The 19,102-nt window shown below is 29.2% G+C and overlaps 2 protein-coding genes across 2 annotated transcripts in view; one reads left to right on the top strand and one right to left on the bottom strand.

The window, feature by feature from the left end:
• Positions 1-8,908, bottom strand: part of Toll-9 (toll-like receptor 9) — a 38,474-nt gene extending 29,566 nt beyond the window's left edge. Inside the window, exons 1-2 of the mRNA XM_075366549.1 lie at positions 8,784-8,908; positions 2,649-2,854 (exon numbers count right to left, since the gene is read on the bottom strand). Of these exons, the coding sequence (XP_075222664.1) occupies positions 2,649-2,826 (178 nt within the window). The 5' untranslated portion in view covers positions 2,827-2,854; positions 8,784-8,908. The remainder of the gene's footprint in view (positions 1-2,648; positions 2,855-8,783) is intronic.
• A 5,375-nt stretch (positions 8,909-14,283) lies between these two features.
• dlt (codanin-1 like protein dlt) overlaps positions 14,284-19,102 on the top strand; it is a 76,206-nt gene continuing 71,387 nt past the window's right edge. The window contains exons 1-2 of the mRNA XM_075366548.1: positions 14,284-14,460; positions 18,587-18,660. Coding sequence (XP_075222663.1) covers positions 14,371-14,460; positions 18,587-18,660 — 164 coding nt within the window. The 5' untranslated portion in view covers positions 14,284-14,370. The remainder of the gene's footprint in view (positions 14,461-18,586; positions 18,661-19,102) is intronic.

Here is a 19,102-nt window from a genome sequence, read left to right as displayed (position 1 = left end):
TGGCAATGTTTTCAGTCGGTCTAGTTCTGTGCCAAATGTTTGCTGAATGCTAGTAGTTTTTTGCGCCAACTTACGTGCCGATAGTTATAATAATTTAGTTATTCATTCCTATTGTTTTCTACTTCAATAATTTCTTCTGGCATTTTAGTACTTGTTTTTCATCTTTCACATATTCTAGGGTATTTGTTTCAGAGATTTTTAATATTTACTCTTGGATAATGACTAATGGTGGCTCCCATATATGCACTGTGGAACTGCAGCATCCTCTATTTACAATTGTTATTATTGATCATTTGTATTATGAGTCCTTTTTTTCTTTATACTTGTACAATATATAATCCTTAAGCTTAATGTCAGTAGCCATCCCCCAGTTTATGAAAAAGATACAAAAATCTTTGTATGGAATTTTGCACTTCACAGTTCCAGTGGCATGGTGTTTGGTTGTTGTGCGCATGTGCACATAGGAAGCTGCACGTAAGGGAGAACGAGCACTGTCTCTCCCGCAGTGCCGACCCTGGTATTCTGGTGCAAGGTAATTTTTTTTTTTTACTTTGCGCGTGTATGGAGCATTCCTTGTTCGTTCCCTTTTCTAGTTCAGTCAGTGGAAGGAATATGAAAGTGGTTTAGTTGTTTTTTCAGTAGTTATCAGAAGATGGCAGAAAGAAAAGGCTCTTTGATTGCCAAATCTTCTGAAAAACAGGCTGGAAGGGTGAAAGAGAAGGTAATTAGTAAAAACTAATTATGTATTTGTTTCTGTGTGCATAGAAATTTAGATTAAGCATCATTGCACTATAGTGTTTTAAAGCAGACATTTTATTAAGTTATTATCTAATAATATATTATTAGATAATAATTTAATAAAAATATAATAAATAAACATAATAAAAATTATAAAAATATATATATATATATATATATAATAAATACAATATAATAAAAATATTATCTGTATTGACATTTTATTATTTATTCGGTTAAACTGAATATGATTTTTAAGCACAAATATGGTAAAACCATGTACCATATTCTTGAATGTGATAAAGTGTAGAATTAGATTATTATCCTGCTTCCAGCTATTCTATTTGATTTTTTTTTTTTCTTTTATTTTACAGAAAACTTTAACCATGGTCTTGAAAAGGCCCAGAAAAAAATTGTCTGGAGCAGCACCCCCACTAATTTTAGCTATAAGCTACCACTGATAATGACTATAAAAAATTTCACCAAACAGATAAGGAGAAAAGTATATATTATTTTTTTTTTTTTTTTTATTTTATGCAGAAGGTATATGAGAAATTCAGCATCATACAGAGAAAAATGAGTACAAATCTATGTCAATGCTTGAAGAGATTATTTGGAGACTATAAAATAAAATTTATAAATATCACTTTGTTTAGACTTTTACATAAGCATTTTAATGATGAAAGTAAAATTATTGGTGGACATACAACAAATTGCTGTTATAAACTTAACCTGAACAAATTGAATAAAAAACATGTAGCATGGAATCAAGAATGTAGAAATGTTTCACTTCATAAGAATCACTCAGGTTTATTCTGAATGAGAGCCTGAGTTTGATTTATCTAATAGCTTGAAAGGCAATTAGTGGGTTCCATAGTAAAAAGATAATACCTCTACTCTGGGCATGATTGTAGATTATTCTGATCCTATTGGTGAAAGACTACTGGATAAAGTTTCTTTTTAAATTCTAAACTAATGCTGAAACTAAAAAACAATTGTTCTAAATGAAGTGAAAGTAGCTTTAAAACACATTAAAGAGTTTCACAGATTCAAAATTTGCAAATGCCAATACCAATTTAGACTAGTTATTATAATTGTGTTATGGGTATAATCTAGGTACCTGTTAACCAAAAAAGTAATGAATTGTGTGGAGTTCCCATAAATCACTATTTTATATTATCTATTAAAAACATAAATACTCAGTAAGGAAACTAACTTATTTATTTAAAAATAAAAACTAATCCTACATTTGTAAATAGGAATATGGCTTCATACTTTAAAACCTCTTATTCTGGTTTACTGTAGAATAAAAAAAAAAAATAGAATCCAAAGATAATGCAATTGATTTTTGTAATCAGTCTTTGACGTATCCAATAATTATATCTTTACTTGGCTTTGAACCTGGTTTCTGCTATTTAATGATAAATGCTATAGCAGGTGATTATTAAGCAATGATGTCAATCACCAAACATGACTGGTGGATTATATAAATATATAGTTTATGTCATGCTACACAATAGTTAAAATAATAATTACTCAGAATATTTTTCTTTTAAAAAAGTAAAATAAATTCACTTTTGTATTTTATGTAATATATTTTAAGATTTTTTTTTTTTATATAAAATTTACTTTAACTAAAGAAATGGTTTATCTTGTTTAATATTAAACTAAAAAAGTTTATATACATCTTAATGAAACAAAGTGCTTATATGTGATGTAAATAGCATTTTACTCTTTAAGAGCCTCATTCATTTGACTGTCTTTAAATCTGTTTATAGTTAACTTAGCAAATAATGGAGAAGAACTGCTCAATAATAAGGAAAAAGGATGTGTACCCATAGGGATAATTTACTTCATACCCAGGACCATATGCTTATGTTACTAAATGTTATATTAAATATTGTACTTACACGCATTATACTCTGAAAATGTAAGATATCCTAAGTAACTTGCAATCCACTTCATTGTTGAAGAAGGTGATCCCAAAATGATAGTAAAATATTCCTCACTGTTTTTACTTGCAATTAATGGTAGAATTAATAAATATATGACTAACTGCAATGCTATATTGACTTCATTTCTATTCATTTCTTAAGTTCAGTTGGTTGTAAACAACCTATATGTTAGAGAAAATTTAATTTAATAACCTGTTTTTTTCTCTACTTATTTTTTGTAAAAAATATCTTAGAGGAAGAAATATATCTATTAGAATGACTGCTCTGAATGGGTTAGTTTGGATGCTGAAATTTAGATTAATTTCTATTTATGGTTTATATTGTAACAAGACCAGTGTAGTGGACCTGAGTAAGGATTCCTGCCAATTAAGAAGAAAGTAGTAAGTAGTCAAAAATATAATAATGAGAGGAATCCAGAAAGGGGCTAAAAGAAACCCTTTTAGTAAAGGTAACAGGTCCATTTAACAATCATCTTTTGTAATACTGCTCACTGACACGCAATAAACACATGTTTTTCCTTCAGAAGAGTTAGTTACTGGATCAAGGTTTGGAATGCATGGGAATGAAAGGGCTCAGTTGATCATTCTTATGATTCGAGTTGGATCTGGACCAGCAGGTAAAGAGGATAGGAGTATAAATACTCTGGGGAAGACTAGTTAAAAATCAGTTCCACGAGGAGAGTCTGCAAGATGAGAGTCTGCACATGTGAGTTGGCAAGATGAAGTCTGCAGTGATGTGAGTTCTGTAAATCAGTCCACTAGACATCAGTCAACAAGAGTATTCTGCGAGGAGGTCAGTGAAGAGCGAATTTCAAAGTGAACTAAGTCAGTGCAACTAAGGTAATGTCACAAGTTATGGTTCAGTGAGTTACTGTAAGACTATAAGTGAAAGAGATAATGTACTAAATTTCATTCATAAACTGTTAGGGTAGTTTTATTTGTGAACAACAAATGTATTTGCGTGAAAGAACTTTATACTTGTCTTATCTATTGTACTATTGTTTTTAATACAAGACTAGTGGTTAAAAGTGTTAAGACTAGCAATCATGTAATGTCTTTTGTCAATGGAACTGAATTCTGGTTCTTATTATTTATCTACCTGAGAATAAATCCTGACGATTACTTAATCCTGCTTTATATGTAATCTCTGTTTACTATTATTATTATTATTATTGAATTTATTATGATTATTTATGTTATTGACATTTAATCTTATTATTGTTTACTGTTGCCATTAGTGTAATTATTTAAATTATTATTGTGTATTTTTTTTATTGTCTGTTATTATTATTTTTATTATTATTATTCTGATTATTATTGTGGTTGTGATTACTATACTTTTTTTTACTAGTTTTATGATTGTTGTTTACTATTATTATTACTAATTTGTCTTGTTTTACTTATGTTTTTAAACCAATAAATTGTAATTATATAAAAATTTTCAATTGTCAGTCTCTCAATACCCTGATCGAGCCGCGAACATTTGAAAATATTAATGACATCAGAATTGTTATAAAAATATTATGAAATTTATGATCTTTTGTCTTCTAAATTACAGTTGATTATTGATGTTAAAATATCATTAGAAATTATTTTAATTATTGATTGTTGTAATCTACAAGTTAATCTTAATTTTTTTTTATTTTGATCTAGAAATAATGACATGTTATTATACTTAAAGAAATATCTAATTAACATACTCTCAGTAAAGCAATGTTTGGGATTCAATTATTAGTATAAGACTAGTCTTAATAGAGGTAATAATATTAAACATTTTCTATTTATGCTGATTCTAAATTTATCATTCTTAATATCCTTGAATTACATTGTTAATCAGACAAAGAGATTATGAAAATTTACAAAGAGAAACGTAAATATTGTAGAAACTAGGGATCTATTAAAACACTACATATTTCTCTTGCAAGAAGTAAATTATTAACCTTTTAAATGTTTAAAGACCTACTATATGTTGGTTGAGTTGTTAGTCTGAATATAAGTACTTGTTATTAAGCAGTTGCATGCTCCTCTGGACGAAACATAATTAAACTGTACAAACGTAATTCAGTCCACCATTGCATTCAAGGGCATTAACATTTCTACCAGCACATATGAAACTCTAAAACTTTAATATATTGTTACTGAAAGGCCCATATGATAATAATAACATTTAACAAGATAACAAGCATTTAACAAGAATGAGCTCTAACTGACTAACCAAGAGTTTTTTGGTAGAGCAGCCTGTGACTAACATCAGTTGATTCAAACAAATCAAAGATTATCTCAAAATTGCAGATATAAAACATACAGACATAGAGAACAGAAGCATATTCAGAAAGAAGATACAAGGTTATGAAGGAATCCACAAAAGAAAGTGAGAATGTAGTAATAAGAAACAGTCAGAAAAGAGAAAGAAACAATACAGTTTTGAAGGAGTTTGAAAGTATAGACCAACCAGAAAATAATTATTAAATGTGATCCTGTAGTGTGATCAGTGATAGTAAAAAAAAATTATACTATAATTAACTTTTAATTATATTTTATTTATTCTACACTTAACGTTAGTATTCATTATATAATTCATTATTATTTACATTGTCATATGTAAACAAAGCTGTAACAAGAAGACATAAAATTAAAAAATTTTAAAAACCCATGATCAAAAAACCATTAGGTAAAACAATATAAGTCATATGTGATTTAGACTAGTGCAAATTATTTAATAATTCGCACAATAATGTACCCTTGCTGGAGTTAGAAGGACTTAGAAACATTCAAAAGCTGTTTTGAAGAAACATATCTACTGCAGCACCCCTTGGCAGCTTATAACTGTAAAACTAATCTAATAACCTGCTCTGAGGTGATACTTATGTAATGCAAAAACTGAATCGAAATTGGGTTAGTAGTTCTAGAGAAAAATGGTGAACACACACAAACTCTTACTCCAAATGCATACAGTCTCTGTTCCGTTGTGGGTAAAAATTATTAAGCGATTGAAAAAATATTCAAAAAAACTTTCTTAAAACTAGTTAATATTTACAAATTATACCGTTATGAACTATTATGTTGATACTATCACTTGCATATCAAATTTATACATTCAAACGAAATAAAGTACCTCTAGAATTGATAAAAAATCCATTTTTGTAATCAGTGAAGTAAAGTTAATATAATGTTTTGTCTTTATGGACATTCGATATGAGTATGAATGTTTGGTTTTTAATATAAAAACTTTACCAGTATAAAGTCTTTGATAAAATATACAGAAAAAATTCAGTTTTTCATTTAAAAATGGAATTCTAGTTGCATCACTGCAAGTTTGTCTGTTTAGTCTGTGGTATAAATCAGCATTTGAGTGACTGAGCTGTATAAATTCCAATCAGTGACTGAGGTGTGTAAATAATATACAGCAGTTTAGAAAAAAATTAAAATAAAATCATTAAGTGTATGGCATTAATCTCAGACAATCCTATCTAACTAGATGGATTAGGTAATAAATTTAAATTCTTAAATATTACACCTTTGTTAAAATTGAATAAAGCATAATGCCTATGCAAAATAGCATCTGACAAAATTAAGTGTCTTAATTTATTTCACAATCTTATATTAAATAATAATCTAGCTTATAAAAAGTTATGAGCTAGTTGTTACTGTATATTAAGATTAAAGTTGCCTTTGCATACTCAAGTGTATGTTTGTTGAGTTTTGTGTGCACAACTTTAATTTATTGAAAGAAACACTTTATATAGATGAAGTAGTTTGTTGGTAGTAAATTAATAATCTATAAACAAGTCTTGAATCGTTTTTATATGCAGTTAAAAATTGTATAAAAAGTTTTATTAAAGACTTGAGTAAACAAGTCTTGAAAATTTTTTATTTACAATTAAAAATTGTGTCTGATTTTATCATCAAAACAGATTTTAATTTTTTAACATATGTTTATTTTATAAATCTGATATTTTAATTTTAATTAGAATATATACCTAATCTTTTCTAATATGTTATATTATTGATTTTGTTAAGGGCACAGACTGTAAAAAAAATAAATAAATAACTTTTTTGTGTTTATATGTTTTGTTTTTTTAAATTTATTACTAAAGTTCTGTGAACTGTAAACCTTGTTTATTTTGTACTTAATTTAACAAGTTTTATTCAACAACAAAATTGAATTAAAAAAGTGAAAATTAAAATAATGCTTTCTCTTTTGATCATAACAGAATGAAGAAGGTTTGCATAGCACAAAGTATAATCTTATTCCATTAAGAACATATGCATAGCTTTCCCCAGATACCAGACAATGACTGATGACTGTCAAGGACAGTCTTCCACTGTATCTTCTTTGTTTTTTTCCTAATTACATTATGTATAATTATATATATATATATTATTAAAAATAATAAAACCCCTTTAGTATCTGATTTAATAATATATTTGATCTGTGCTGTGTTTGTTAATTTAATATATTTTTATTACCATAATGAGTTTATAAATTTCACATTACAAAATTGAGTTAATTGCTTTCCAAAAAAATCTTTGTAAAAAATATTATCACTGTATGAAAATGTTACATAAAAACCACATTAACCCCTTCAGACAATATGAATTTGACAAATATAATAATTTAAAAAAAGTAAGATACTAAATGAAAACATATTAAAATATACATATATCATATACTATAGATCAAATATTATGATTTAGCTATACACTAAAGGGATTTGCCAACCACTTCAAAAGAGGCATCATCATTATTCTTTATTAAATACCACTATTGACAAAAATGCTGAATAAAAGCTCTGAAATATCTTCTGTTTTTTGTTTTTGTTTAATCTCTGGGACCGCCATTAGATATTGCTTCAAAGGATGAGATGAATGATTTGTAGCATGTGTGAAAATGCCATGCCTGACTGGGATTTGAACCCAGAACCTCTGGATGAAAGATCGAGATGCTACCACTTGCGCCATGTACACCGGCAAAATCTTCTGGAAGCATTATTAGCAACAAACTTTGGAAGTATTTTTAAAAGACTTAAAAATCCTCCTTTATTTTTAAGTCTTCCTTTGAAAGACTTAAAACAAAAAAATACAAATGCCCAAAAAATAAAAAGTAATTCTATTAAACTCTTTTTTAAGTTTCCACTTCTTGAAGTTGGTCCAAAATTAAGGATTTGTAATTGTATGGTAGTTTGAATTAAATTCTATGCTTTTAGAAGTTTTTTTGTAAAAACTTAAAATTTAACTTACATTTTGTACCTTTATTTTTATTTAAAATATCTAATTTGGACTTGGTGTTGAGCATTCTCAAAGTTCTTTAAGAATACTAACAATTTTAATTTAAAGTGTGGACTTAAAACTAGTAAGTATAAATGGGAACTCAAGGAGAGTGATTATATAAAATTTTGTAATAGATGTAATAATTTTTATGTGTTTTATATTGGTGAAATACAACGTAAATAAATAAATTTTCCTTTAGTAAATATTTTAAATTAAATGCTATGTGAACATATTTGCTATTATAACATACTTTTTATTGACTTGTCAATTGTTAAATTAATATTTATTCTAAATTTAGAAATTACTATTAATGTATTAAAATAATATTAAAACTTTTAATGAGTAAGATAAAAACTGTGAAATATGTAACAACTGAACAATTACATAACTGACTAAATAAATAATATTTAGGTAAAATATATTCATAAAATTTATGTTTCTGTAAATATATCTTTTTTTTAGTGTTACTTTATACAGTTGATTTTCTAATGCTTATGTTATTACATTCGAAGTAAGGTTCCTGTAATTTTTTTTTGTTTTCATCAGTTACATCATTAGCTGATTTAATGCAGTTAGTTATTAATTTCTTTTTAATGTGATAAAATATTTGTTTTAATGTTGCAGCTATATTACTGATCATGTAAATAAACAAATATGGTAAATAAAAATTGAATAAAGAAAAAGGAATAGAACACTATTATCAATTTATTTTGTACTAGTTCACTGAATGAAGACAAGTACTTTCAATACAATTTTTAATGAACATAATTTAATTGTTAATAGTAAAAAATTAAATTTAAAAATGAAAAAAAACTTTTACCTGAATTTGTCACAAGCTGTTATTAAGTATGTAGCTGGTTCAATTTAAATTCATATACTACAAGTACATATTTCCAATAAAGGTTAAAAACAATTATGATAATGATATAATGTGTTGTGCTTGATAATAACTATGAAATATTACCAATTCCAATGAAAATACACTCAAAATGCCTAAAACAGAGATAGTCATTATCTTAACAATTACATTTCTTCAAGCCAGGGCAGAGTTTTATCAGTTACAAAAAAAAAAATGACTACTACATAATTAATAATAGTCAATTGTGATACAAATTGATCTGAATCAAACAAGTTAATAATAATACTTCAAATCTTCTTACATTTGGACAAGAAATTTGTGTACTGGATTGTTAAAACCTAATTAATCGATGACATTAATTCAAATGCTTTTCAATTGTTTTTTTTATTATTCAATTTGATTATTTACTTTAAATTACAGTTTTATTATATCTTTTGTTATTTTTAATATTTACATAATTTTTAATCATTCTTTTGTTTATTTTTGAGATAAAAGTTCTTCTAAGAGTGAACTGCAGGAGATATGCAAATAACATAACAGAACATTTTTAACATATAGCACAAAAAGCCAGCTGTTGGAGGAGTCCAAGTTACACATGCCTTCCCATAGTCCCAATAATAAAGACAGTTATTATAATTATTATTACTGTTGGTTTTCACAGTCAATGATTTGAGTTGATGACTAGGCTTTAGTCACATTTTAGCAGGCATTCTGCAAGAAATCATGAAGGTAACTTTTGTACTTTTCAGTTGTGTTGTATGATCACTAATCACATACCTAATTATGTCAATCACATTATGATTGATACCCAGTTTTGTAAGGCAGTTCTTGAGATTTACAGAGATTTCTCCCATAGCACTTGTCACTATTTGTATCATGCTAACCTCATTCTGATGCCACATATCTTTTATCTCATCTGTGAACAACATATATCTCTATCTTCTTGCTTTCTTGTTTTGTGAGATTGCGTACCAGGATTTGTAAGGAGTGTGATTTTTTCTTCTTATCCATTTATGTAATATCTGGCTTATTATAACTAATGGTCCTATCCATTCTTAGTATTCTATTCCAGTAAAGTTTGATATTTTCAGTTTCAATTATCTTTTTTTTTTAGGGCAAGAAATGTTTTTGCATTATCATTGCCAAGAACAAACATAATAGAATATTACAAAAAAAAACATAATTATTAAATAGTCAAATACAGATGCACGGTTGTAAGAAACAACAAGATTCAATAACATCATTATATTATTTCCTAGAATATCTCAGATATTAGCTCCTAATTTAAATCTACGACACAATGTCAGTTTCAATTATCTGTTCCATCTTATATACATAGTATGGCTTCAACAGATTTATTGTTCTGTTATTATACAATAGTTATTGATGAATCACTCCTACTATACAATCATGCCACCATATATGTGCAGATGTGTGCAAATGGTCCTAACCATCCATCCATCCTGACTCCATAGGGGAAGACACCCTGCTTTGTGATGATCCTGGTACCCACACCATCCCCTCTGTTCCTAGTCTTGATGAGCTTTATATTTCAGATACATATTTCAGTCATCAGTTTGGCCTCTATCAGGATGACACCAATGCAAATGCCTTGAAAGAAATTTCCATCAATGTTGAAACCCATCAACTAACAAAAGATATTTTTCAAACTCATCTAAACTGTATCAAAAAAAAAACTGACAGCCAATAAAAATTTACAAACTGAGCTGTAACAAAATATTAATCTCATATCCTCAAAAATTATTTCCATTGTCTGGTTCGGGGAGATCCATGAAGCGACTTCCAATGCCCTTATGTCTGGAAAGAGACTGTCCGTGGTAAACGCATGGCCTCTTTCTCATGGTGGGATAGACGGCAGATGGGCAGTATGCCCATCATGACATTCCGATGCAAGGACATCAATTGATTTAACACCTGCGATAACTAGAACTGCCACAAGTGAAATAGTTCTACAGCCTTATCGTCACAGTAAGTAACAGGAGACGCTTAGTCCAGAACAGAATATCGTGGTAGCTTTTATACTTCATTCTGTTTGCCCAAACAGGTGCTGCGTAAAGCATAATCACCTCACATTCACTTTTATACAGACTTTTCATTGTTTTAAAATTTAGAACCCAATCGGGATGGACCACCCTATGAATAGCAGAGAAGGTACTCTGAAAGTGCTTATTGAATCTGAAATTCTCATCAAGGATTACACCTAAATACTGTTGCAACGAAACATAACAATAGGATGCCGGTCATTGAAACAAGGGCTCATCGCGTAACAACCAAATGGCCATTCAGCAGCATCATAGTGGTCTTCTCAGGACTAAGTACTATTTTGTGTTGATTGTTCCTCACCTGTAATACTCTACATGCTTGAGTTGCCCGGAATTTGACCTTTTTCTGCAAATCTCCTTTGGCCAGCAAAAGCTCTCATCGGCATAAGCGATGACACGACATCCACTGGGCATCCTCAACCACATGAGAGAGTAGAACTCCACAATTCAAAGCAGAGGGCCCAGCACATTGCCTTGGAGACACCCCTTCGACAGTATCTTACTCACCTCAGTGCCACTATCATGAAGCACTGCATATCAGTTACAGAAATAACTTTGTAGTACCCCAATCTCATCATGCGTACGTCTAAAAATATACCCAGGACATACACAGAGTCAGAGTAGTAATGATCTCAATCACTTCTAAAATTTCATCCTCTTTACCTTTCCCCGGTCGAAAACCATTCTGGTCCTCCATCAAGAGATTTTGTGAGAGGAAACTCTTCCATTAATCTGCAAATACAGCAACTTTAGAAGAAGGTAGTCACTACCTTTAAAAGAAGATTAATCACACCTCTTTTCCAACAAAGCGGAAAATAACCAGCAGAAAGTATTCTATTCAGAACCTTCGTTTCTGTACATATTCTTATGCCCAATGAGCGAACAAGGGGTTTCCACAGTGATAGAATCATTGTAATAAGGATAAAATCAAAACATAAGTCGACAACAATCGTTGTCGGCTTAGGATTGTTGTCGGATTGATGATGTCTATATGCCTATAAGTGCCCATGATGGATGAGGTAGAGTATGTTTATGAAGCAATTAAACACATAAAAGAGGATGAAAATTTAATAACAGTTGTAGATTGGAATGGAAGCATTAAAAAAGGCAAGGAAGGAAATATTCAAAGCAACTATTCCAGGATGCCTTAATATGTGGTCTATAAGTCTGTCTCTTCTTTTAACTTTATCTTTTCCAAACACTTCTTTCTTCATCAATTTGCCACAACACGTTTTCATTTGTCACTTTATCCACGCATCTGATTTTTAACATTCTCCTAGCACCATATTTCAAAAGCTTCTAATCTTTTCTTCTCTGGTACTCCGATCACCCAAGTTTCACTTCCGTATAAAGCTACGCTCCAAACATATACTTTCAAAAATGTTTTCCTGACAATTAAATAATTTTTTATGTAAGGAAATTATATTTCTGACTGAAAGTACATTTCACCTTGGCTGTGTGGCATTTTATATCTCTCCTGCTTTGTCCATCTTTAGTAATTCTACTTCCCAAATAATAAAATCTTTCTACCTCCATAATCTTTTCTCTTCCTAATTTTATATTCAGTGTTCCATTTACATTATTTCAACTATATTTAATTACTTTCATTTTGTTCTTGTTTATTTTCATGCTGTAGTTCTTGCACAGAAATTCATTCATGCCATTCATTCTTTCTTTTAAATCTTTTTTACTCTCACCTAGAATTACTATATCATTAGCAAATCGTAGCATCTTTTTCACCTTGCACTGTTACTCCGGATCTAAGTTGTTCTTTAACAACATTATCTGCTTGTTCTATGTAAAGTTTAAAAAGTAACGGGGACAGGGAACATCTTTGTCAGACTCCCTTTTTTATTATGGCTTCTTTCTTATGTTCTTCAATTATTACTGTTGCAGTTTGGTTTCTGTAAATGTTAGTAATTATTTCTTCTATCTCTATACTTGAACCCTAAATTTTTTTAAATGCTGAACATTTTATTCAAGTCTATGTTATCAAATGCCTTTTCTAAGTCTATAAATGCCATGTATGTTGGTTCGTTTTTCTTTAATCTTCCTTCTACTATAATCTGAGTTCTAAAATTGCTCCCCTTGTCCCTATACTTTTTCTGAAACCAAATTGGTCTTCTCCTAAACTTCTTCCACTCTCCTCTCAATTCTTCTGGACAGAATTCTAGTTAAAACTTTTGATGCATGAATATTTAAGCTAATTGTTCTGTGTTCTTCACATTTATTTATCTTGCTTTCTTTGGTATCATGACAATAACACTCTTCTTGAAGTCTGATGGAACTTCTCCTTTTATTGGATAGGGAGATGGGAAAAATTGTGCAGGCAGGCAACATTTGGAATATGTAGAACAAATTGTTAGGGTTGTAGGATGAAGGATATGCTGGAATGAAATGACGGCACTAGATAGAGAATCTTGGAGAGCTGCATTAAACCAGTCAAATGACTGAAGACAAAAAAAGATCTTTGGTGTAATTAATAAAAGTGATAAAGTGGAATGATTATTGCGTGGTGATCTTTTCATTCCTAAGATCTGCCAACTGACAACATAGAGTTCACGGTAAGTACGAATTTATATATATTTTTTCAGATTAATTAGTAGTGGTGATAGCATAATGAACGAGGTAACGAGAAATAACGTCAGAAAATAAAGATATGTCTCGTCATTGGAATTAGTGATTGTGTGATAAAATAATCAATAGAGCGAAAATTAAATGTAATAGTTCAGATTCTCTCATCAAACTTATTCATATTAGTAGTTAGTATTCGGTCTACTCAACTTCCAAATCCGACCGAGTGACGAATTAAAAGTAGTTGTAAAATTCACTAATCATTCATAAGATTATCCTACTTCAGTAGTATTCCAAGCGATAACATTATTCGAGTGATGCAGTTGGTAATTCGAGATATATCGAGATAATTCAATAATCGAACTGTTACTAGTTTTCACTGATCTCTATATAACTGGATAAGAGACTTAAGGGTGTAAAACACAATTTAGTGTTCAATATTGAAGCATACTTCAGCGTGCAGAATGAGTGGTTGAAAACTAAATAAAACCATTGTACGCTTGCTCGACTATAATCGTGATGGTAGGGATGTTTATTTTACTAAAGTCAGATAACCAAAAGAACGGTCATTTTCGCAACACAAGTAGAAATTTACGGACAGTTTGTGAAAATTTATATAGAGATCACTATTCGAAATACAAAATCAGAACACTTCTATGCATCGGTTTAAAAGTGCTTTTATTCTTACCTCTGCGCATGCGCAGTTTCATTTTATTTAGTTCTACCACTTATTTAAGTAGCGCTAGTTTATACTTCAAATTTTACGTATTCCAATATAGTTCCATATCCAGTTATATAGCGATCAGTGGAGAGATCCCATTACTAAGATTAATGTTGGCAACATGTAATTTGGCATCCATCATGTAGGAGCTCTTTGTGACTGTTTAAGAAGTAGTTATTAAGTTATTGCAATGGTTATGTCAGATTGTTTATTTGATGTTTTAAATGATAAAACTGATTTCTCAGTTTTTATAAAATGGATATTGGGTGATTTAAATGAGGTATTTTGTAATGCATTATTTTAGTACATCATACTAACGTAGATTGTAAACTTTGAAACATAACCACATGATTTTTGTTTGTGTTGACCTGTTTAATTATGATGTCTGAATATCTGGCTTGCCAATGTGGTTATGTATTACGCTTTATTTTAATTAGTTTTTATCAGGCTTCTTTTTATTTAGGAAACGTATTAAAACATTACGGATGGTGTTGCGACTTATTTTTGAGCAGTTTTCAAACTATGAAGACGCAGTATGCGGCAAATTCCCTATTTATTTTATTACTAGCCCAGCACCTAAGTTGTGCTAGTTTATAATATGTAGTCATTCAGAACGGTTTGTACAGTGCTGACGTGAAGGTCGTTCTAAGCTGCCTGATGCCGCGAAATTTTTTTTATTTATGTTTGTATTTTGTATCAAAAATATGTTTTGAAATAGTACATTTCTTGTCTAGAGGTAGATTATTTCTGCTGCCTCCCAGAAATATACCTCTTTTATATGTATAAATATAAAGTGTATTAATATAATAAGAATAAAATATTTATTTATTCAAAAATGAATGATTCCCCTGTGCATTGCTTCTTAATCTTTATAGCTGTTTGTTTTTAATTGTTATATTATTGTAATTATAATGTCATTTACGTAATAAGTGAATTATCACAGTTGTGCACCGAAACTGATAATGCTGTTGTAAATATTATTTTGACAATTGAAAATTACATATACAACTTTATTCAGCATATTTATCCTTGACGCAGCTAGCAAAATAAGCCTTTAGAACCAGCTGTGAGTTAATATCATAACTGGATAATTATTAAATAGAACTGTATTATTAAAAATACAAATTTAACTAAATTAGCATACATGATTTTGTAACATGATACATAAAAATAAAAAATAAAACTTAGAAATTAAGTTAAATAAAATAGATTTAAAAGAAAAAGTTCTTAGAACCAGAATGTAAAATTATCTAAATTGACGTTGAAATCAAATAAAATACAATAAATTCATGATCCAAAGAAAAAGAAAAAAATAATTTCATAATGAAGAAATAAAACTTAATGCATTATAAGATAATATAATAAGACAAAAGAAATATTCATAATATAAGACAACTGAATATTATGAATCTATACATCCTTAGCATTCACTTAAACAGCCACAGTTTTATATATGTACATTTTTTAATGTTAAGTAGTATATTAATTTATTTTGTTTTATGCTATTCATTACAATGATATGTTAATTTATTTTTGTTAGTGTGGTTTATTTTTGTATTTTAATTGGTAATTTAAAATATGTAATGTGTTTCACCCATTCATATGTTTCTTTGATTAGATTACTTATTATTATGTGGGTGATAAAATGATTGGAGACTTTGTTAGAAAAAAAAAAATATATATATATATATACTGGAGTAATACGAAAATTAACATTTGCAAACAGTTAAATTTAAAAAGAATGTGGTATAAGTATTTGTTACTGCTGATCGAGTATTGCATGTTGTATTTTTAAATTCAAAGTTGTATGTATTTATTTATGTGTAGTATTATTTTCTTGACATATGTTTGCCTCAAAGTAGGTACTTTAAATTCTTCAAATAAATGTGTACAGGGATATAACCTTGGCCTACCAAGAGCTACTCTAATTAAATATTTCAGGAGAATAAATGTTTTATTAAAATGGGTATCATACGTTCCTCCCATATCTCAACTCCATACTGAAAAAGTGAATGAGCGTAGATGAATTATTCCAAGATCTTTAATTTTGTTTATTCTGTGAAAAGTATGTATAAGATATTTTAGTCTTTATATTAAATACTGTACATGAGTAGGTAAGTAATTAAATCTTTGGTTGTGTTGGTTCATAATCTTTAGTGCATTTGTTCTTTTTAGTATTTTCTTAAATCCTATTTTCAAAATAGAAGTATATATGAAAATTTATACTTCTAGTTTAGAATGTTCATTGATCTAGGTAGGATTGTTGTTTTTGATTAGATGCTAAACTATCCTGATAGAGAAAGACCTCTCTGTTCATAATCCTCATATATCCTTCATTCTTTTTTTTCTTTGGTAGATTGGTTAGGAATCATACAAGCCACTGGCCTGGCTTTATTCATTACCATGCTGGCATCGAGTATCTGGTATGGCAGTTACATTTTTATTCAGAGAGTAGTGACTGCCTGTGGGATTCCAGAGATCTGTTTTCTATCTGGAGATTTCACAAAATGACAGAGTACTGGCTGTGGTGATTGTCTGGGAAAGCTAGACCTCCTACTTCCAAAATTAAAGAAATCTTAACCTCAGGTAGCATTGAAACAAAGATTAGTTTTTTGTTGCTATTTTAAGGAAGTTTTAGTCCTTTTTCTTTAAAAAAGTTTATTCATCTGTGTTATCAACATTGCAGATCAATTTGGCAGCAAGCTGTCTCATTAAATTCATTGCTTGTTCTGTCTATGCTGTAGGCAAAACGTAGAAAAAACAACCTTATGAAAAGTAATGTTAGTACCCCCAGATCGTTGTGTATTTGTAAATGTAGCAAATAGTATATTAGAAGGAAATCATTTATTAGTTATTTATATTACAATGTTTGTTCATTCTTCTTACTAGCACATGTATAATTGAAGTTTGAAGTTTTAAAATTCACCATAATTAATTTATTACTAGCCTTTGACATCTGCAGGGCATGTTATGGCCATCCTTGACCCTTTGGGGTTTGGGCTAACTTTTCCCAAATTCATTTTGTTTACTAATAAAACACTCTGAAGCAAAAACAACTGTCCAGCCCAGAATTTCCCTCATAAACTCATTACCAATCAACACAGTACAAAATATTCCATAAACTCATTAACAATCAACAATATACAAAATATTCCATAAACTCCAATCAACTAAATCACACATTTGCCACATTGAGGAAAGCTTCTGAATTTACCCCCCACTCGGACACACAGTACAGGTCCCTAACCCAGGTCTAAAACATTCCTTTCACCTTGCACAAAAACTGTGCTTATAAAAATAAAACTGCAAAAATCTAAATTTACGAATAATTGACATCTAGTTGATCAAGAGTATACTTGTTGATCTGAGAGTTAGCCTTCAACCAACTAACGCATTCCCTGTTTGAAATGTGAAAATCAGATGAATGGTTGTGGATCCACTTTATAATATATATTATAAGAGCACCCCATTGCATCCCCCAAAACAGTACCTAATGGCTGAAAACAATTTCATCTTGAATGACATCCTCATCCCTAACTACCACAAAAATTCAGATCTCAATTCTTGTCGACAAACTCAGGAATTTTAATATAAGGTGGATAAAATGAAATAATAGATTTCAATACTTTGGAAATATTAGTTTGACTTATGATATGAAATAAAATATTTTTATTAATTTTAAGCAAAAAAAAAAATTAATTACTGACAATACTTGTTATTGAGAAGATTATTTGTGATATTAATTTATAGGGTTGTTAATGGAAACAGGACTTTTCTTGATTGTAGTGTTGTTTGCTTTCTTGTTTTTCTAATTTTTAACTACAAAAATGTTATGGATTCAACTTGTGCAAATATATATTTTTTTATGTTGTGCACGCTTTTTTCCTATTAATTTGATTGAAGTAGATCTTGTTGCAGTAGATGCAGCTGCTTCTTGTGGTGGCAATATGGTGTTGAAAAAACTTTTTAGACACAATCAGTTGGTCTGAAAATTGACAAAAAATATTTTTCACCATCTGGCAGGTGGATCGGTGAAGGAATTCTGATATTCTATGTTTGCGCCACATTACATGATTTTATGTGGTCTTTTGTAGGTAATGTGAGTTTCTGCAGAAGATATGTAGTACTGTTAATAAAATTTAAAAAATCAAGATATCTTGTTTTGATCCTTTTAGACCCTATATTCATTATATATAATATAGCATCGGTAGGGACAGTGGGAATCTTTTAATTCCATGTGCATACATCACATTACATGACCTTTTTATGTTGGTTCCATTTTTAAAAAAAATGATTATTATTAATTTTGTTGATTGCTATACATTTTGTTAATGTAGTTCTTTTATAACCAAATTTATTAAAGAACTAATTTCTGATAAATTATATCTTTTATTTTATTTTTTCAGGATGCATTGTCAGGTATCAAACGAAGTGATTTTGCTTTGTATTTTCTTAATTATCTACAAGAACAGACATCTAGGTATAGTTTTTAAATTCTTTCTTTCTTTAATTACTGCTGTTATAATTGTTGTTATATATAACAGTAATATTTTATATTATATTAAGTTTATGGTAAAGATGTTTGTGTTCATTAAAAATTTAATGATGGCTTATGAAAATTTGAGTTTGTGGATGGTAAAAAAAATTTGCACAATATTATTACTCAAAAAATGTTTACAAAAACTTTACTTATTACAATTTACCGTTGTTTTGATTTTTCTTTACCAGAATCATTGATAAAGCAGGATTGTTGATTAAATAAGAGGTTGTAGTGAATAGCTAGATAAGAACATCAGTGAACAATGCACTTAGTCACTTTAACTTTTTTTCATTTATTGAAGATATGTGAAAGTGATTTTGATTTTAGGAAGTTAATTTTAGTAATAAAAAGGAGCGGCAAAGAGTTGCATAACTTTCTTGGC

The sequence above is a fragment of the Lycorma delicatula genome, chromosome 5 (genome assembly GCF_047948215.1).
Source record: "Lycorma delicatula isolate Av1 chromosome 5, ASM4794821v1, whole genome shotgun sequence".
NCBI classification, from domain to species: Eukaryota; Metazoa; Arthropoda; class Insecta; order Hemiptera; family Fulgoridae; genus Lycorma; species Lycorma delicatula.
This window is presented reverse-complemented; position numbering and strand designations above follow the sequence as displayed.